Raw genomic sequence first — 22198 nt, 5'->3', positions numbered from 1 at the left:
GTTGGGTCCATGGTTGTGGGAACAGATCCTCCTATCAGCTACAGCCTGGTGGCAGATCCCCGGCTGTCCCGGCCCTCATTCATCCAGCATCTTCGGTGAAGCGCCGGTCACAGATACAAACGCTGGTGCAACTCTGAGTCTGGCTCCCAGAAAAACCTGCGTCCACGGCGGTCTGACCGTTGCTTCCTTCAGGAACTTGAACAAATCACAGCCGAAGCTGGAAGTGAAAGTGGGCGGGCCTTTCTGCTCATGAACATGCTCCACCAGAAAAGATGACCAATCACTGACCCCGCCCCCCTCTAAAATCGCCATGGAAACTGAAGGTCAAAACACACTGAAAAACTCAAACATGCGTTTATGTGATGAAAAATGGTGCCGCTCACTTCACAACTAGAACACCACAGGATAACAGGTTCTCTTTAAGGGTTTTAAGTTTCAACGTTTAAGTTGCAGATTCATCATTTTCTTTTGCTCCCAGAGAGAAAATCCTGAATGATTTAAACTGTGGGAAAAAACTGCAGAGACTTCGATGTTTGTATTCATCTTTATTTGGAAACAACAATCCATTTCTTTCACTTCTACTTCCTCGTTGCAGCTTGAGTTACACATGATATTTGTATTAATTCCACAGGACACCATCACAAAGTTACCCTTTCTACCAACGGTTACCTTTTTCTGCTTTTACTGTCATCTCTATGTAATGACTTGTGCTTTGATAAGAGAGAAAGATTTTTAAAGACATCATCGTCGTCATGAAAAGGGTATATAACAGAGGGAGGATGAAAATAGAAAAACATCATAAGAGGATATACTGGTGGAATAGACACCGATATAGAATACACACACTCACATTGCAGCCTGCCCGACTCAACCCAGAGCTGCTCCCTTCTGCTCCTGATTTGAAGAGTTGTAAGTTGTTGCCTTGCAACAGAATCCCCCCCTGCTGGTGAGCAGAGTTTGGCTAAATATTGCTTAGCTATAAAAGGGAAATGCAGCCCAGAGTAAGAATTATTCCCATTTAAACCATCCCAAATGCTCCAGCTCAAGTCTGCAGAAATCTGAGGAGACTTTAAGGTGCATTTTCAGACAGTTGGAACAGAAACTTCTAGAAAGGTGGATGTGTAAAATTTGAGGTTTGGGTGGCGACTGGAATGTTCCCCCCCTCCCCACATTGATTCATTCAAGAAGGGGGAGCTACATTTACTCAGGGGGGTGGGGGGTGTGTTCATTCACATAATGCTGAGAGCAGACCTGCTCCTGTAAAAGGCAAAAACCAGGAAGTAACACCATGAAAGTACAAGTCAATGTCTGAAAACGTCCTGCTGAGGGATGAGCGCAGAGAGACGGCTTGATGCTAGATACTGGCTAGATATGCTAGTAAATCTAAGTGTATATAGGGGGTGGCAAGGGGGCGGGGCTTACTTAGACGTATATAAATAGGTCTAACATATAAAGCCATATTACAGTGTACATCCTCCCCTAATGTAAGCAAACCCCCCATGCTTCACATAGAAAAAGGCATCCACCACATTTAAGAAAAAAAGTACAATTTATGAAACATTAAACCAATAATAATAATAATAAATAGTTTATAGAATCGCTGCTGTACACAAAGCCTTTTCACTCATAGAAAAATATGTTTTAGTGCAACCGTACGTAATATTAATGTCCAGAACTTCACATCCACGTTAAGGTGATGGGGGGGTATTACAAAGCTGATACGCAGAAATGTGATGATGTCATATTTACATTGACCTTCCTGCTTTGTTTGTTTATAATAAACAAAAAACAACAAAACGGAAAAAGGCACACGTAGAAGTCCCTTTTTCCTACGTACCATTGAATGCATCGTCTCTGAGCGCTCAGCAACACGTGCACGCTCAGCAACACATGCACGCAGATCCGTCTTTAAATAAGAAGTCTGGCTGAGACAGGCATGCTGTGCACGTGCAAGTGCACGAAACTACAGAATTTCTTCTCAGTTTGATTTTAAATGTTTAAAAGTTTGAGCTGAATGAGAGAAAATGGAGGAGTACAAGTCTTTCTTTCTTTCTCTCGTCATCCCTCCCTCCCCATTCATCACTCCCTTTCGTCCAGACTAGAGGACGTCCATGTTTCTAGTTTTAGGACGAGTCTTTACGTGTCTGTGAGCTTTTGTCCTCCCACTCGCTGTCTTGATGGACGGGTTTGGACGCCGATGGAGGAGGGAGGGAGTCAGATCTGGAGCTGGGGGGCTGAAGGGGGAAGGAGGGGGAGGGGAGGAGGGGAGGCCCGAGCTCCAGGCCACTAAAGTGCTGAATCCCAGGACCTTGAGGGGGAGACGGGGAGGGGTGGGGACGTGGCGTTGACGACATGGTGGTGGGGTCGGGGGGTGAAGATGAGGCTCCGCCTTCTCCTTTCTCCTCCACCTCTCTGTGTCCTCCTGGCCTAACGATGGACTCCTCTGAGTCGATGCAGAGGGAGGCGATGGCCTTGGTGCAGGTCTGGATGCTCTCCTCCTGATGCTGGTGGACTCCGCCCACTTCCCTGTCCTCTGAACAGTGTTGGAGAGCCACCCTCACCGCGCCTCTTTGCTCAGTGAGATGTGAGGAGGCAGCCTCGCTGCTGGTGGAGTCCTCCGACACGCTCTTCTGCAGCGACAGGCGGGAGGCTATAGGCTCCGCCCCCTGCTGGACCAGTGGCGAGGCGACAGCTAGGGGGACGGAGTGTACCATCTGGATCCCTCCGATGGGGATCATTGGGAAAGGTGAACGCACCTGGAAGGAAGAAAGGAAGAAATCAGACGTCAGAGGCAAATCTGAAAGTTTCTCTGGAACACCACCTGCTTTTCCTCTGACTTCCAACCACGTCCTGGTTACGTTTTTCTACCGCCGGTTAAAAACAAACATGTGACTGATGATTTGTGCTAATGTCATAAGCTGTGCAGGAAGAGAAAGATCTTTTATTCCTGGATGTTGGTTCCAGAGGTGGAGACAAAAAAAACAGCAGGAAAGAAGGAGAATACCTGCAGCTGGGAGTGGAGGGGCAGGTGGCTGAACAGGACCTGGTGGGGGGGTCCGGCCTGGTGGTCCCGTTCCCCTGGCAACTGAAAGCAGAAGAAGAGAAAAAGTTTCCATTAAATGCCGAGTAGATTTCCTCAAATTGGTCCCATCCGGTACAGACCTGATCCAGCATCACCAGTCCGGACTAGTCAGTACCAGATCCACCAAATGAAGTAGGAGTTCTGGCTGAAACCTGTACTGAGTCCCATTTTAGAGAAATTTAAATCTAATATGAGGACAATAGTCTTATTTCCATACAATAGATCGGGTTATAAACATATTATTAACTTATTAATAACTAGTGATTAACTGATTAATCCATAATAAACACTGGCTGATTATTACATGGTTATTAACTGATTATTAACTAGTTATTAACTGGTGGGAGGGAGATCATTAACTGCTGGTCACATGGATACAGAAGTGACATGAAAGGGAAGGTATTTTATTCCAGAGGGGGATCTTTTCGTAGCTTCATTATTATGTGGAAACTTCTAATTTAATAGATAAATAATAATGATGTAACTGGGTTTACTGGGCTAACGGCTCCACCACTGTCTACAATACGGTAACCCTGGAGGGACATACGTCCCACGGAAAGAATCAGAATGAGGAGGAGGCATTAGTATTTTTTATACATTTCTGCTGCTGCTTTCTGGATTTTAGTAGACTGAACTCATTCTGAAAAGTCTCCAGTGTAAATTTCAGATTTCTTTCAGAAAGATGACATGTGGAATTAAAATAATTTGGTCTACAGAGATCTTCTGAAAGCAGCCTGGGGGATAAACATGTTATCAAGGTCTGAACAGGTGATGAACTCCTCCCACAGCAAGTTTATCTGAACATCACATTTCATGTACAAGACGATTCAAAGTGATTTACATAAAACATTAAAGCATCACAGCGGGGAGTAAAGAGAAAAGTTTTAACGCTGATATGACGCTGAGTCAGGGGACCTGCAGGTACTTTCCTGGTCTTAGTGAGGACTGGAGTTCTAGGATCTACTTTCCTGGTCTTAATGAGGACTGGAGTTCTAGGATCTACTTTCCTGGTCTTAATGAGGACTGGAGTTCTAGGATCTACTTTCCTGGTCTTAGTGAGGACTGGAGGTCTAGGATCTACTTTCCTGGTCTTAGTGAGGACTGGAGTTCTAGGATCTACTTTCCTGGTCTTAATGAGGACTGGAGTTCTAGGATCTACTTTCCTGGTCTTAATGAGGACTGGAGTTCTAGGATCTACTTTCCTGGTCTTAGTGAGGACTGGAGGTCTAGGATCTACTTTCCTGGTCTTAGTGAGGACTGGAGTTCTAGGATCTACTTTCCTGGTCTTAATGAGGACTGGAGTTCTAGGATCTACTTTCCTGGTCTTAATGAGGACTGGAGTTCTAGGATCTACCTTCCTGGTCTTAATGAGGACTGGAGTTCTAGGATCTACTTTCCTGGTCTTAATGAGGACTGGAGTTCTAGGATCTACTTTCCTGGTCTTAATGAGGACTGGAGTTCTAGGATCTACCTTCCTGGTCTTAATGAGGACTGGAGTTCTAGGATCTACCTTCCTGGTCTTAATGAGGACTGGAGTTCTAGGATCTACTTTCCTGGTCTTAGTGAGGACTGGAGTTCTAGGATCTACTTTCCTGGTCTTAGTGAGGACTGGAGTTCTAGGATCTACTTTCCTGGTCTTAGTGAGGACTGGAGTTCTAGGATCTACTTTCCTGGTCTTAGTGAGGACTGGAGTTCTAGGATCTACCTTCCTGGTCTTAGTGAGGACTGGAGTTCTAGGATCTACTTTCCTGGTCTTAGTGAGGACTGGAGGTCTAGGATCTACTTTCCTGGTCTTAGTGAGGACTGGAGTTCTAGGATCTACTTTCCTGGTCTTAGTGAGGACTGGAGTTCTAGGATCTACTTTTCTGGTCTTAGTGAGGACTGGAGTTCTAGGATCTACTTTTCTGGTCTTAGGATCTGGAGTGTTGGAGAAGGGTTAGATCTAAAAGTTGCAGGATAATAGGTCTCAAGGACAGGACTTGGGCACAGCTGATTTAGATGAAGAAGTTTCAGTAAAATAAGATCGTACCGTCTCCATTTCTGCACCAGTTCTGTACCGTCCCACAGGAAATTCCCCCTGAAGCAGTCCTCCAATCAGATGACTCGTCCTTAGGCTCCGCCCACTCTGCTGGCTGAGAGTCACAGGTAGGAGGAAACAGTGAGCTTTCTTTACCTGATTTTTGGAGTTATCAAATAATTCAAGTGACCATGTAAACAGCATAATCTCATATCAGATCACATTATTAGATATCAGATTAAAACACAGATTTATACCCAATACTCCAATGTCTTCATGCATGTGGACCCGTGATTTGATTTAGCCACTAATGTAAAACCTTTCCATTTAAACCATTTAGCAGCATATTATCTCTCACACTAGCAGCTAATGCTTAGACCACAGGCTCCCATATCAGCAGCTAATGCTAAAACTGTGGGCTCTGACATTAGCAGCTAATGCTAAGATGGCAGGGTCTCATATTAGCAGCTAATGCTAGGACATGAGCTTCCACATTAGTAGTTAATGTCAAGATCGCATGCTCCCAGATCAGCAGCTAACACTAAGACCACGGGCTCCCACAATAGCAGCTAATGCTAAAACAGCGGGCTGTACCATTAGTGGCTAATGCTAAGATCGCGGGCTCCCACATTAGTAGCTAATGTTAAAACTTTGGGGTTCCACATTAGCAGCTAATGCTAAGATGGCAGGATCTCATATTAGCAGCTAATGCTAAGACACCGGGGGTCACACATTAGCAGCTAATGTTAAGACCACAAGCTCCTGGATTAGCAGCTAACGCTAAGTCCGTGGGCTCTGCCATGTTCAACACAAACCGAATGTTAACTGGAAGTGACATCGCCACGCACGTATGTATTCCGAAATAAATCCAATAATGGACTAGTATTGTATACAAGATTTTTTCAAATATCATATTTCAGAAGTACACGTAGACACGTCATGCCAGACTCCCAGATATCTGATTTTGATATTTCATGTAAAAAGACTCATTCAGTCAAAAACTGAGCAAGTTTAGCTGTTCTGATGCAACAGAAAATTAAAATTGGTTTGTTTTTCTTGCTTCATTACAGATTTATAAAAAATTAATGGACCAACGGGAACAAATGAGACCGGGTGGATTAAATTAACTGGACGCGACAGAATTTGACCGGTCAGCACTGGACTGACCAGAGAGAACCGAACAGGACCAAATGGGACCGGATGGATTGAACAGACTGACCAGGGAACTATGGAACCCGTAATGGAAGGATGCAGGTTAATGTGGAGTTTGAAGTTCACCTCTGGTGGTGGAGGTGGGTTCCTCGGCGAGGGGAAATATGGCGGATCATCCCCCTATGGCTGCCTCCTGGCGAAACGTCACGTCTGTAGTCTCTTCTTCCCGGAGACATGGGCCGAGAGAGGGGGGACACCACGGAGAGGTGGGCCCGCCTGGGGGAAAGGTCGCGGCGGTACCCCCCCGCCGCCAGGTCCCTCTTTGGAGAAATATGGCGCAGGGGAGAGATGTCCCGCCTGGGGGAAAGGTGTCCGGGGCGAGGTGAGAGGTCACGGCAGGGGGACAGGTAACGGCGGGCAGAGGGGGAGGAGGATGGTGATATGGGGGACGGGCAGCCGGCGTGGTCTGACCCCGACGAGGACAGATCTGGGGAGGGGATAGGCAGGTCCTCGAAGGGGGGGACCAGCAGCTGATTTCCCAGAGACCGCTGCTGATACTCCGCCTGACCACGCCCCCTCTCAGTGAGTTCGGTGGGCGGGGCCTGTTGAGTGATCTGGATGCTTGGCACAGTGGTGAAGTAGCCAAACAGAGGCGGCTTGTGAGCGTGTCCCAGGAGGTCTGACGCCACGGGGTGGGACAGTTTGGGAGCAGGGTGGGAGGTGGCCACGGCTGTGATGGACAAGGACGGCAGGCCGTACGGCTGCGGGCTGGTGGAGCGCGACAGAGTCTTTGGGGTGGAGTCGCCATCGTAGTCGTCATCCTCCTCGTCTTCATCATCAACCTCATCGCCGTCTTCCTCGCCGCCCTCTGAGTCGTCTGCATCTGAGAATTGGTGCTCCGCCATGACACCTCGGGACGTCTTCTCCAAAGATTTCTGGCCTTCCTCTCCAACATCTGAAAGACCAGGAGAAAACGGAGAAAAGGTTTAGATTTGAAGAACATGGAACCTTCTTCCTCTGCAGGATGCAGTCCAGCCGGATGTCTGCCAGACTTTCTTATTTAATAGAAGCAGCTGACTGGTAGAAAGCAGGGTAAAACTAGAAATAAAGGTTCAGTCTGGGAATCTGTTGATTTGTTGTGTTTTTTTCAGGTCAGAGTAAAATACTTTATGCATCCAGGTAACCATTGATGCTAGTCTGTTAGCAGCTAGAAGATGAGCGGAAACTGTAGCAGCTGACTCAGAGCTGCTTTTCCTGTTAGTCTGGCGTATACAGCAGTGTTTATGTCTGACTCACTGCTCGTCTGCAGCGCTCCCTTTTCCCAAAAACCCCGGTCATGTGTGGGATCACGTCCCAATTAAATGTCGAGCTGAAACTCCCAGCAGGGCTCAGCTGAAGTAAAGTTTTATTTGGTGGGAAAATACCACAAGCTTCAAGCTTTTCCACGGATAAAAGTGCTGAACCCCCTCACATCCAGATGGGTTAAGCTGAGTCTTCAGATTTACTTCATGTTTATCTAAATCTAATATAAATCTATATTTTATTGATGGCAGCTTCCTTTTGGTGTAGTTACCATGGTACCTGAGGTGGTATCCATAGATACCTTCATCGACTATAGTATTTATGGAGTTAATTTCAAGCCGTGTTTCCACAGACGAGTCCGGATCAGTACCAGACAGCCCAGTACGGGACGGATCGGTACTGGACGGTGGAGTGGACTGATGTTAAAGCGTAAAGGTCGGGTTTGGAAGCAGCGTGGCCCGCTCAGAGCCGAGGATGCTGCAACGATCTTCCTCACCTCCATCATCTGCCTCTGCGTCTTCGACCGAGGACATGGAGACTCCCAACTCCAGACACTTTTTCATATGAGCCTTGGACTTCATGTGCTTCGTCAGGTTTCCTGCAGAACACAACAACAGCAGTTAATGAGCAGTGATGGTCTTGCTGGAAATCAGTTTAGCTGCTCTCTGAACTGGTCTGAGCTGGTCTGAGCTGGTCTGAGCTGGTCTGAGCTGGTCTGAACTGGTCTGAGCTGGTCTGAGCTGGTCTGAACTGGTCTGAGCTGGTCTGAGCTGGTCTGAGCTGGTCTGGTTTGCTCAGAGACTTGAGGATGGTTTCTACCTTTTGTCTTGAAAGCGAAGTTGCAGAACTTGCAGACGAACGGCCGGACGTCCGTGTGGGTTCGGATGTGTTTCTTCAGCATGCTGGGCTTCTTGCAACGGATGCCGCATTCCTCGCAGATGTACTTCCCTCGACCCCGACCGCGAACATAGACGTAGTCCTCGTTGGATTTATACCTAGAAGACAGGAAACAGAGCAGTAACATTCCACTGAGCATATTCAGATTTACGTCTGTAAACACACATAAAGGCGTGAAGCTTCTTTCTCCGTCTGCGTCCGTGGAAACTCCGCCCTCTGCTGAGAGGTCAAAGGTCAGCAGAACTGAGCGACGCTGTGTGATGTCAGGAAGGGAAAGAACGGAGGAAATGGAAGCGAGGATGTTGATGTGGAGAACCGATCATCTGATCCGCATCACTGATCAGCTGATCAAACTAAACTGAATGAAGCAGCTTTACCACGTTAACACGTCGTCTGTTCCCATCGTAAAGATTTACACTGTACAGTTTAATATTTCAGGATCATCCCAGTATCACTGGACTACTGTTCCAGGTTCGTTGAGATTGCCCTGCTGAGCCAAACCGAACCCAATGACGTAAGCACCCACCTAAAATCCCTCTTTGCTCGTCCTGGCATCCCTGAGGTCCTTATGTCAGACAATGGGCCACAGCTTTCCGGACAGACTTTCTGGGACTTTGCAGCTGCTCATGGATTTTAACACATCAACAGCAGCCCGGCAACATCATGGAGAAGTGCAGACTGTGACAAACCTACTGAAAAGGCAGCTGATCCATACAAAGCTCCCCTTGCCTACAGATATACTCCACTCCAAGATGGATACAGCCCTGCTGAACTCCTCATGGGCCATGTGGACGACATTCCCTCCCCTCGCAGCTGGACCCGGCTCTGCCGGACAGCACCACACTCGCTCAAAAGGAAAGGGAGAAGAGGATGTCGGACATTTCACACTACAGCAGGTGCCATCAAGCGAAACCTTTGTGCAACTGATCACCAGGGTGACAGATGCTAAAACAGCAGGCACTGCGATCCAGAGTCCCTCCACACCAGGACCTTAGACAGCGGAGACGCAATCGTCTGCATTTGACTCCTTTACATCCACCTTCACACGAAAAGTCTGAACAGCAGAATGTGTTGAATGTTCCTTCAGAGCAGCTCGTGTGTCTCCTCTTACTCCTGTAAACCGATGCAGTGAGATCAGGAAGAGCTAAAAGCTTAGCGCCGTAAAGAACGGTTAAACACAATACAGAGCCTTCATAGCTGTTGTACTAAGTTCATGTTTAATGCTTCATGCTATGCCACAGAGAGAAAACAGGCAACATAAGAAATCATTTTGTTGTTATCAGAAGGGGAGATGTGGTGTAAACCAGGTATTATCCCGCCTGACGCGGTGACATAACATGCCATGTTTAGCCGCTAACAGCACAGTCCCACGTTATTTCTTCAAGTCAAGAACGCGGCACGTTCGCATGTAAGTTTCCCCGTTAGAAAAAATGATACAGCAGCTGTAATTTCACAGAATATAAATACCACATTATTTTATAGAAGTGATTGATATAAACAGAATAGAGTCTCATGTATGTCTGAGACGTCGTCTGCGTCCAGCATCCATAGCCACGCCCATCACATGAAACCACGTCTGTGGTTCACCGGCTCATCAAATCTGTGGAACTCTGCTTGTAAAGACTTTTAATATTTGTAACACCATGTTTGTATTTGTACAGTTTTACTAACATTCATCTTCTTACTCTTTTCCGGCTTTTTCTGGGCCACCACCGTAAATAAAACCGTGTTCTCAGTGTGTTGCATCCTGTCAATGATCAGCTGGGTTTAGGTCTTTAACATGTCAGAGAAAATCCTGAAAGTGCGTTTGTACCGATCCCAGACGTTCACACAGCTGCAGCCAGCTGGGAAAATGATTTTTTACTGGCTTTCATGTTGTCAGTTTTACCAAAACCTGCTGGATATCCATTAGTTTCATGCAGAAAAATGTCCTGTGAGGCGTTTTGTTTGGCTTCTTCAGTAAATGAAATGTGCACGTGTCTGTTCATGTTTCCTCTGCCGTATACTTTTATCCACTTACTCCTCTTGAAGTGTTCTTTGGGGACGAAAGAAGAATGACTTCACTGTCTGCGGCACTGAATAACATGGTGAATATGTGGGTGAGGATACTTTCTGTTCCACTCAGTAACCTTGGCCGTCCAACCTCGACTGTGGGCCATACAACATTCCGATGCTGAGGGAATGTCTCACTGTGGGGTTAAAAATCCCCCATCCAGCCTCCGCTTAACCAGGAAAACAAGCTAAATGTTGATAACAAGTCATCTTGTTGGCTACATCGCGATCAAGTTGATGTAAAAATCCAGATTAGATCCCTGTTTGGTGCTTTCCCTTAGAAAGGAAAAGATCTTGTTGAGCAGAGAACTGCTGTCGCCTAAAAGCAGGAGGAGTTTTTACTCAAAGTCCTCTTTATGAATCCCATCTCTAAATGCCATTAGATGATTAGATCTAGTAAAAGTTTGGGACTGGGTGAACAACCAGCAGCTTCTGTCTGGAACAGGAATAAAAGCAGAAGCTGAAACTTCCTTCAACGTAAAGCTGAGCTCCAGATTACAGAAGAGAGGCTAGTGGGTTAGAACAAATGCTGCTGACTGGATTCTAGTTTTTATTCTGATTTTTATTGTTAGGAATAAATTTGATGTGATTTCAAGGGAAAGCTCCTGCAGTGAGGATGAATTAAAGTCTCCTCCACCACATCAGGCTGTGCTTGTTCTGCAGAAACGTGTCAATGTTGTTTCCGTACACCTCTGTGTCCTTTAACCCTTAAACATCAGGCAGGTCTCTGAGCTCCACCTTCTCCTCCACCAGGAGCGGTGGTGTGTAGCTCTGGATAGATACCCTTTACCTGATCTACAGAAGTTTTCCAGATTTCTATCCCGTCCAGGAGGTTTACAATCCAAAAACATCACCATCACTACTATGTTGCTAAGAGACCTCTATTTAGACCTGGACATGATGATGAAGCCACTTCCTGTCAGACTTTCCACCAATCAGAGAGCTTAGATTGACGGTAACGTCCATCATGCTGCTAAATCTACTGATCCTTTCATGTTACATCATTTTACCTCATAGCCTGAAACCTGATACTGGAAACACCATCTCTGCAGACTGGTTTATACTGGGATTAAAAGCTGCTACAGACTGGTTTATACTGGGATTAAAAGCTGCTACAGACTGGTTTATACTGGGATTAAAAGCTGCTACAGACTGGTTTATACTGGGATTAAAAGCTGTTACAGACTGGTTTATACTGGGATTAAAAGCTGCTACAGACTGGTTTATACTGGGATTAAAAGCTGCTACAGACTGGTTTATACTGGGATTAAAAGCTGCTACAGACTGGTTTATACTGGGATTAAAAGCTGCTACAGACTGGTTTATACTGGGATTAAAAACTGTTACAGACTGGTTTATACTGGGATTAAAAGCTGCTACAGACTGGTTTATACTGGGATTAAAAGCTGCTACAGACTGGTTTATACTGGGATTAAAAGCTGCTACAGACTGGTTTATACTGGGATTAAAAACTGCTACAGACTGGCTTATACTGGGATTAAAAGCTGCTACAGACTGGTTTATACTGGGATTAAAAGCTGCTACAGACTGGTTTATACTGGGATTAAAAGCTGTTACAGACTGGTTTATACTGGGATTAAAAGCTGCTACAGACTGGTTTATACTGGGATTAAAAGCTACTACAGACTGGTTTATAGTGGGATTAAAAGCTGCTACAGACTGGTTTATACTGGGATTAAAAGCTGCTACAGACTGGTTTATACTGGGATTAAAAACTGCTACAAACTGGTTTATACTGGGATTAAAAGCTGTTACAGACTGGTTTATACTGGGATTAAAAGCTGCTACAGACTGGTTTATACTGGGATTAAAAACTGCTACAGACTGGTTTATACTGGGATTAAAAGCTGTTACAGACTGGTTTATACTGGGATTAAAAGCTGTTACAGACTGGTTTATACTGGGATTAAAAGCTGTTACAGACTGGTTTATACTGGGATTAAAAGCTGTTACAGACTGGTTTATACTGGGATTAAAAACTGTTACAGACTGGTTTATACTGGGATTAAAAGCTGTTACAGACTGGTTTATACTGGGATTAAAAGCTGCTACAGACTGGTTTATACTGGGATTAAAAGCTGCTACACACTGGTTTATACTGGGATTAAAAGCTGCCACAGACTGGTTTATACTGGGATTAAAAGCTGCTACAGACTGGTTTATACTGGGATTAAAAGCTGCCACAGACTGGTTTATACTGGGATTAAAAGCTGCTACAGACTGGTTTATACTGGGATTAAAAGCTGTTACAGACTGGTTTATACTGGGATTAAAAGCTGCTACAGACTGGTTTATACTGGGATTAAAAGCTGTTACAGACTGGTTTATACTGGGATTAAAAGCTGCTACAAACTGGTTTATACTGGGATTAAAAGCTGCTACAGACTGGTTTATACTGGGATTAAAAGCTGCTACACACTGGTTTATACTGGGATTAAAAGCTGCTACAGACTGGTTTATACTGGGATTAAAAGCTGCTACAAACTGGTTTATACTGGGATTAAAAGCTGTTACAGACTGGTTTATACTGGGATTAAAAGCTGTTACAGACTGGTTTATACTGGGATTAAAAGCTGCTACAGACTGGTTTATACTGGGATTAAAAGTTGCTACAGACTGGTTTATACTGGGATTAAAAGTTGCTACAGACTGGTTTATACTGGGATTAAAAGCTTCTACAGACTGGTTTATACTGGGATTAAAAGCTGCTACAGACTGGTTTATACTGGGATTAAAAGTTGCTACAGACTGGTTTATACTGGGATTAAAAGCTGCTACAGACTGGTTTATACTGGGATTAAAAGTTGCTACAGACTGGTTTATACTGGGATTAAAAGCTGCTACAGACTGGTTTATACTGGGATTAAAAGCTGCTACAGACTGGTTTATACTGGGATAAAAAGCTGCTACAGACTGGTTTATACTGGGATTAAAAGCTGCTACAGACTGGTTTATACTGGGATTAAAAGCTGCTGCAGACTGGTTTATACTGGGATTAAAAGCTGCTACAGACTGGTTTATACTGGGATTAAAAGCTGCTACAGACTGGTTTATACTGGGATTAAAAGCTGCTACAGACTGGTTTATACTGGGATTAAAAGCTGCTACAGACTGGTTTATACTGGGATTAAAAGCTGCTACAGATTGGTTTATACTGGGATTAAAAGCTGCTACAGACTGGTTTATACTGGGATTAAAAGCTGCTACAGACTGGTTTATACTGGGATTAAAAGCTGCTACAGATTGGTTTATACTGGGATTAAAAGCTGCTACAGACTGGTTTATACTGGGATTAAAAGCTGCTACAGACTGGTTTATACTGATCATTATCGGATCAGTTAAAACCAGTAAAAACCAGCAGCGGTGACCAGCCCTGCTGGTTTCTGATCCTTTTGTCAAGTAGGTAAAATAAGTTTTTAGTTTTTTACATTTTTTTCTGTTTTCAGCTGATTCTTGTCCACAAACACGTAGAAAGCTGCTGAGCTCTGAAATCTGCATCCAGCTAATAAATCTTTTGTATTTAGCTGTGTGGGAGTAAGTGAACTCTGTTAGAAATTACTGGAACTGTTTATGTCAGTCAGAATAATAAAAGCTTGATATCGATCCAGTAATGTCTTAAACTTCACCTGACATACCAAACTTTAAAAATGCCCTTTGGTACGAAATAACAGACGTAAAATAAATGAATCATACAAGAAGCATTTTTACAGCAGCTAACAGAACAAATAAAAACTGTCAGAAAAGCTGTGAATGTGTCTTTATAACCCAAGTAATGAGGGCCAGATCCCACTTCACATCATCTATAAACCCAGAGAGAGAATTATGGAAGGTACAGCGCCAGCGGTTGGTCTGTGATGGGCTTACCAGGCTTTGCTCGCACATTAAGCCCAGAGATGGGATGCTAAAGGACAAGTTTTCTGTTTTTTTTACACCTAAGAAGTTTTTTCTGGTTAATCAGGATAAAACAGATGTCCTCACAGCTCATGTAAAGGTCATGTGTGTTCATTCCTGTCGGGTTTTTAGATTAAAAAAAGACTCAAACGGCTGACGCTCATGTGAGGGAAGTTCAGGAAACTGAGGGTCTGATTCAGCCTCAGATCCTAAAACTGGACTTCTTTTGTCTATAAATGTTTAAAAATAAAAATCACTTCTTAATTTCCTGTTTAAACCAAGTTCTACTCATCGTCTGTGTTTTCTCACGTACCCGCCTTCGAAGATCTTGATCCGCGTGGGTTCAGAGTTGGGTTTGATGGAAACCTCCTTCTCGATCTGCTCGTCCTTCGAACACTCCCATGACACCACCCCCTTCATCTTCCTCCCAAAGTGACCGACCTCCACCGGCATCAGCTCCGGCTTCAGCTACAGACGAAGACGGAGGAATAAATCAGCTCCAAGCTTCCAGGGTTGTATGTTCATGCATAGATGACTTCAGATCTGAGGACCTACCTGGTCAAACCTCAGCTTCCAGGCTACGGATGACACCAGTTTTCCGGAGCTGTGTGGCGACACGGCCATGGTGTACATCAGATCGGCGTTTCTCTGCTTGGACCTGAGCAGAGCGATGGCGGCCTTCGTGTTGAGGTTCAGCGGGTTGGGATTGTAGGAGCTGATGGACCACGAGCTGTAGACGGAGCTTCGCAGAGTAGCTGGGCTGCTGTTGGGTTTGGTGTAGTTTCGGAAACACCAGCTGACCCGGCTGATGGTGCGCAGGCTCGGGAACTGGAAAAACTGCTGGTCGGCCACGTTTGTGAGAAGCAGAGTCTGACCCGTTATGCCTGCGCTGTGATTGGCGGGAAGCTCAGCCAATGAAGGCTTCCTGTCGCCGTCTTCAGCTTCAGCTTCGTTAGAGGACAGCATGGGCTCCGGGCTGGAGCTGGGTTCAGGGGCCGCATCGTCCACATCCAGCTCCTCCGGGGAGTCCCGTCCACCTAAAACTGGAGACCGATCTGTGACTATCTGGAGAGGGGGGGTGAAGCTCTCCGCTTGGGGGATGTCAGACAGGTGGGGAGCTGAGGATCTGACGGGGATGGCGAGCTTGGCGGCAGCTGGGAAATCAGTGAGCGGAGGGGAGGAGGACATCTTTTCTGAATCCTCCATGGAGTCCTGGCTCTTCAGACGGACTCTGGGACCTCTTCCAGGCCTCTCCGGCTTGGTTCTGGTCTCAGCTCCGCTCAGTTCCACGGCACTCATCTCCTTCACAATCAGTCCGTACATCCTCTCTTCCTTCACTCGTTTCTGCTGCTTCGTCTCGATGAAGAGCTCGAGGGAGCTGGTCGGGGAAAGCATGCGCTTGCCACCTCCGATCCCGGATCCTGAGGCATCTGTGGTGGAAATGGTTCCTGACGTCAGGGACAGCGGGATGCCGGTGTTTATGTGTTGCTCTGGAAGCGAATCAGGCCTCTTCCAGAGTGGGGAGCGTAGCAGTGAGCCATCGGTCTGTCCCAGGAGAAGCGGTAGGTTGAAACCAGATCCACTTATTCCTCCTCCGACCCCTCCAGGGGGTTTGGTGATATTCACAAGTCCAAGAGGAGGAGACATGTTGCTTCTGTCGGCGCCGTTGGAGGCCAGCGCCATCAAGTCACCACCACGGGACGTTATCAGCTGGCTTACGCTCGTGTACATAGCACTACCAAATGATGGCACGTGGGTTTGGATCCGTACAGGAACCAGCAAAGCAGGCAGGGAGGCCTGGGAGCCCAGGTTCTGGGTGGCGAAGACCGGCTGGTTCTGCTGCAGAAGGACGGGGGCTGTGGAGGAGCTGGTAGGCTTGGACGAGACCGATCCCAGGCTTTGCTGCTGTTGCTGGGACAGAGGAGAGGATCGAGATGAAAACGAGGAGGGGTAAATCTGAGAGTTTGGATTTTCTGGATCGTGGATCTGCTGCTGCAGCTTCTGTGGAGGATGTCCGGGAGATTTGATGTGGAGTTTCTGGAGTTGCTGCTGAGCCTGGAGGGTCTGCTGCTGTCTGGATACAGATCCTGGATCCTGAGTCCAGAACAAGCCTGGCTGTGGGAAGGAAATAAGGGGCGGACTGCTGTGGTACTGCTGGATGAAATCCTTGTTCATGGCCTCGTGACTTGGATGTTCTCCCTCAGATGAGGAGCCCTGGGCCTGGAGGCAATGCTGCTGCGACCTATTGGGGAACAAAGTTGTGGCGTCAGTTTTCTTACCTTCAGGTTAGAGTTTTTCAAGTAACACATGTAAAGATGACACTGTTTTCTGGTTGAACTACTGTATGTGAGGAAAGTATTAGTTTGTAGAGTGAGAACCCGTGTTTCCTTTCTGTACCGTCCATAAAGAGGTTCGTCTTGTAGGCTGTCCTCACTAAGACTCTGCTGGAGGAGATGCTGCTGGTGAGATCCTGCATAGAAAAGAGAAGAATAGATTTTAAAATATGTATATCAAAGAGAACTGCTGATTCAGATCTCTTTGAAAGACCACAGACCAGACATGTGCTTAAACAACTCAACCCTCTGAGGGATAATCTGACACTTTTTACTAGTTTTGTTTTCAGCTTTAAACCAGTTTTCCTTCCTTGTTTGGTTTCTTTCTTTTCAGCACACCTTAGTATTGTTAATAAATTAATTTCTGGACAAGACTTGTTTTGAAGATGTAGGACTGAACCGGGTTAGCTGTACTATGATGATGGCTGTCTTACCACCGGTGCTGCTGCAGCCTCTCTTGGTTCTGCTGGAGATGTCACTGGTGCTGTGGGCGGGTCCTGCTGGACCAGGCCCCGCCACATACTCCAAACTCTCCTGTTTGATTGACATTTCGACTCCGGCCGGCTCCTGGAGGACCGCCTCTGGATAAACGCTCAGTGAAGCCTGAACCGAGACAGATTACAAGCAGCATGCAGAATGACCACATAAACAGTTTTACATGACCTCTTAACGGTTAGCGCGTTGCTTTTTACGCTACCTGTCTAACCAGACATCCACGCCGACGTTCCTTTTTTGCAGACGTGCTGGAGTAGACCTCCCCCTGTCTGCAGGAGGGCAGGTTTCCATAGTCAAAGGATTTGCTGCGCATTTCTGGCAACTCTGTGGGCAACGTGCACGGCGCTTGCTCTGATGAAGACCTCCTCATCTCCCTCTGCTGGTGGTGGCTGGAATAACCACTTCCAGGTACAGTCAGAAACTCTGATGGCTTTGCTCCACCACCACATGCCATCGGGTCCTCCTGGGATAGAAACCAATTTTCACAATATTGTTTGGGAGCATTTTGTTTCTTACAGGTGCAACACAGCCATGATATAAACATGACAAATATAAAGCAAAAACCACAGTCCTGACTTTCTCTTGAGGGAATTCTGTTCTGTAAAGACAACAGGCCCCAAACTCATAAAACCCCAACATGATTTAAGATCTGCTGGCCGCAACAAGCCAGGTCCACGCAGACCTCCAGCATCTCCTATCAGCTAGCACAGGACATCCATGAGTAAGTGGTTTTAATGTTGTGGCTGGTAAATGTAAAAGAGGGTACCTGTTTGGTTGGTGAAACAGACTTGAGGCCTTCATCTCTGTCGAAGGACATGGAAAGTGAAGAGGAGTGGGACAGGTTGCTCTCCTGACTGGGACTACGAGACAGGCTGGTGCAAGTTGACTCGAAGCTCGATTCCCCGGATGAATGCTCCATATCCGCGAGGCGCAGCCTCTTCTTCTTTGGGGGGAGCTTTTCTGTGGGCATCTGGGAGAGAGTGTCACTCCTTTGTGGCAGCTGGAACTCCTCTACATGCTGCTGCTGCTTCTCCGGTTCCTTCATCACCGGAGTTTCAGCATCCTTTTCAGGGGGCTCCTCTGGCGTCACCCTGATCTCAGGAACTTGAATGTTGGGTTGTCGGACCAGTTTGTGATAGGGCTGGCCAGGCGAGGCTGCAGCCAAGGGCGATGAAAGGGAGGCCAGGTCACTGTCGCTTTGCACCTGCTGCTCCGTGCTCTCTGTCCTCAGAAGGCCAGATTCAGGGCTCAAGGCATCTTCAAAGATATCCGTGTCAGATTGCTCCGAGTACTGACTAGATGGAGCTTTATCTGAGGGCTGGTATCCTGGCTGTTCGAAAGATTCTGATTTGTCGAAGGAATTCGGGCGGCTGAGTGAGTTGGTGTGCTGGATGACTGATATGACGTTCCCAGCTGCCTTCCTGCCTTCAGTGTCGGGATACAGAGCAACGTCTTCAGAGCACATGCTGGCACAGGTATCGAAGCTGTCGGACTGGCTGTGAGCACTATGAAGAGAGCCCTTCCCTGTCGGCGTCGCTCTTGACCCATCCAAACTGCCTTGTTTGAATTCATAGTCCCCCACCATCTCAACCGAGCCACTACAGCTGCTGTCACAGTGATCAGGACTGTCCTCATCATCCCCAACACTCTTCTCTTTCCTTCTCTTTCGTGTGGCTATCTCCGACATGCTGACTTTAGTACCATATGGGCTGTAGGTAATATGCTCTGGCACTCCTGGGCTTCGTTCTGTAATCTTCATACCCAGAGATGAGGCCAGATTTTTGGACATATGTCCATAGCTCTCTGCCTCTCCTACATGGGCTTCATTAGCTGAATGTTCAAATGCCCCTTGTCTTCTCAGTCTGGGATGGCCTGGAGGGTAAAACACATCATCTTGAGCCACCATGTTATCAAAAGAGACGCTGCCTCGAATCCCTTGAGGAGTGCTGAGGTTTGGAGGGGATGGAGTTGGCATGGAGTTACTCCTGATAAGATGCCCAGAATCTGATGGAGGCTCCAGAAGTCCTGTACTGCTTTGACATGGGGCAGTTGGATATTGCTTGGCATCACCACAGATTCCTAGATTTCCTCTGAAAGAGATATGATCTTCAGCTATCTTCCCCATGTCTGGAATAGCACCTGGTTGTTTTAAGCTGGCTAGGCTGCTGGGGTCTGCCCCAGCCATGCCCACCGTCATGGGCTGTCTCGACCTAGAGTTGGGTCGGTTGCACCAGGTCCGACCAAACATAATCTCTTCGTAAGTCTTGGCATTGGTATTTGGAGTGCTGATCTGCAGTTCTGCACTGTCAAAGGGGGAAAAGTAGCCCGAGTCTGTGCTGCCTTTGCTGTGTGGACTGAGGAGGTTCAGGGACTGGGACATTCCAGGATCAGAGTCCTGCCCTTTCTTCTCGTTCAGCCTCAGGGCCAAGCGTTGTTTGATGGTGGGGGAGTCATCCAGGGAATGTGCTCTTCCACCTGCCTGTGATGCCAACATGTGATGGGACCCCTTTATGTCATGAAAGGGTGGGCACTCAATTTCTGTAGGGGGGACTCCTCCGGGCTTGTGAAAGATAAGGATAGGCACTTTCATAGATCCGATGGGAAGTTCTTCAGCTGAGTCGGCATATGCTGGTTCTGCTCCACCTACAGAGTAAAAAAGGGACCACATAAAACACCAGGGAGCAATAAAAATGTTATGATACTGAAAACTGGCAGAAACGTCCTGTCAGCAGTTCTGCATCATAAGCTTCAACTGTCCCTGATTTCATTCATGTTTGGAAACAAACCCGCAGGGAAAGGGACGTCTGTAAGACACGTCCTTTACGTCACGTCCCTGTAACAAAGTGCCTCTGGCCCATCTCACATAAAGGCAGCTATCTGAACGAACACCCAACCCACCAAATAAGGGTTCGAATTCAGTTTGTCTGGTATGAATGAAGCCATCGGTCCATCCATCCATCATCCATCCATCCATCCGTCCATCATCCATCCATCATCCATCATCCATCCATCCATCCATCATCCATCCATCCATCCATAATTCATCCATCATCCATCGATCCATCCATCCATCCATCCACCCCTCTCTTCATCAATCCATCCATCAGCCATCCATCAGCCATCCATCCATCCGTCCATCATCCATCCATCCATGCATAATTCATCCATTATCCATCCATCCATCCATCATCCATCCATCATCCATCATCCATCCATCCATCCATCATCCATCCCTCAGCCATCCATCCGTCCATCATCCATCATCCATCCATCCGTCCATCATCCATCCATCATCCATCCATCATCCATCCATCCATCCATCCATAATTCATCTATCATCCATCCATCCATCCATCCATCCACCCCTCTCTCCATCAATCCATCCATCAGCCATCCATCAGCCATCCATCCATCCATCCATCCATCATCCATCCATCCGTCCATCATCCATCCATCATCCATCCATCCATCCATCATCCATCCATCCATCCATAATTCATCCATCATCTATCGATCCATCCATCCATCCATCCACCCCTCTCTCCATCAATCCATCCATCAGCCATCCATCAGCCATCCATCCATCCATCCATCCATCATCCATCCATCCATCCATAATTCATCCATCATCCATCCATCCATCCATCCACATCTCTCTCCATCAATCCATCCATCAGCCATCCATCCATCCATCCATCCATCATCCATCCATCCGTCCATCCATCCATCATCCATCCATCCATCCATAATTCATCCATCATCCATCCATCCATCCATCCACCCCTCTCTCCATCAATCCATCCATCAGCCATCCATCCATCCATCCATCCATCCATCCATCATCCATCCATCCATCCATAATTCATCCATACATCCATCCACCCCTCTCTCCATCAATCCATCCATCAGCCATCCATCCATCCATCCATCCATCATCCATCCATCATCCATCCATCATCCATCCATCCATCCATAATTCATCCATCATCCATCCATCCATCCATCCACCCCTCTCTCCATCAATCCATCCATCAGCCATCCATCAACCATCCATCCATCCATCCATCCATCATCCATCCATCCACCCCTCTCTCCATCAATCCATCCATCAGCCATCCATCAGCCATCCATCCATCCATCCATCCATCATCCATCCATCCATCCATCCATCCATAATTCATCCATCATCCATCCATCCATCCATCCACCCCTCTCTCCATCAATCCATCCATCAGCCATCCATCCATCCATCCATCATCCATCCATCCATTCCTCATCCATCCATCCATCCATCCATCCATCCACCCCTCTCTCCATCAATCCATCCATCAGCCATCCATCCATCCATCCATCCATCATCCATCCATCCATCCATCCATCATCCATCCACCCCTCTCTCCATCCATCCATCCATCAGCCATCCATCCATCCATCCATCCATCACCCATCCATCCATCCATCATCCATCCATCCACCCCTCTCTCCATCAATCCATCCATCAGCCATCCATCCATCCATCCATCCATCATCCATCCATCCATCCATCATCCATCCATCCATCCATCCATAATTCATCCATCATCCATCCATCCATCCATCCATCCATCCATCCACCCCTCTCTCCATCAATCCATCCATCAGCCATCCATCCATCCATCCATCCATCATCCATCCATCCATCCATCCATAATTCATCCATCCATCCATCCATCCACCCTTCTCTCCATCAATCCATCCATCAGCCATCCATCCATTCATCATCCATCCATCCATCCATAATTCATCCATCATCCATCCATCCATCCATCCACCCCTCTCTCCATCAATCCATCCATCAGCCATCCATCCATCCATAATTCATCCATCATCCATCCATCCATCCACCCCTCTCTCCATCAATCCATCCATCAGCCATCCATCCATCCATCCATCCATCATCCATCCATCCGTCCATCC

At 46.9% G+C, this 22198-nt stretch overlaps 1 protein-coding gene across 3 annotated transcripts in view; it reads right to left on the bottom strand.

The window, feature by feature from the left end:
- Positions 1-530: 530 nt before the first annotated feature.
- Positions 531-22198, bottom strand: part of hivep2a (HIVEP zinc finger 2a) — a 116540-nt gene continuing 94872 nt past the window's right edge. For all 3 annotated transcript variants that reach the window (XM_041975245.1, XM_041975242.1, XM_041975243.1), the window contains 12 exons: positions 18009-19885; positions 17445-17705; positions 17182-17350; positions 16812-16884; positions 14970-16656; positions 14728-14882; positions 8373-8548; positions 8050-8151; positions 6378-7206; positions 5112-5214; positions 3005-3085; positions 531-2756 (listed from right to left, as the gene is read on the bottom strand). In XM_041975245.1, the coding sequence (XP_041831179.1) occupies positions 2124-2756; positions 3005-3085; positions 5112-5214; positions 6378-7206; positions 8050-8151; positions 8373-8548; positions 14728-14882; positions 14970-16656; positions 16812-16884; positions 17182-17350; positions 17445-17705; positions 18009-19885 (6146 nt within the window). In that variant the 3' untranslated portion in view covers positions 531-2123. The remainder of the gene's footprint in view (positions 2757-3004; positions 3086-5111; positions 5215-6377; positions 7207-8049; positions 8152-8372; positions 8549-14727; positions 14883-14969; positions 16657-16811; positions 16885-17181; positions 17351-17444; positions 17706-18008; positions 19886-22198) is intronic.

This window comes from Melanotaenia boesemani, chromosome 22 (genome assembly GCF_017639745.1).
Source record: "Melanotaenia boesemani isolate fMelBoe1 chromosome 22, fMelBoe1.pri, whole genome shotgun sequence".
Taxonomy (NCBI): domain Eukaryota; kingdom Metazoa; phylum Chordata; class Actinopteri; order Atheriniformes; family Melanotaeniidae; genus Melanotaenia; species Melanotaenia boesemani.
This window is presented reverse-complemented; position numbering and strand designations above follow the sequence as displayed.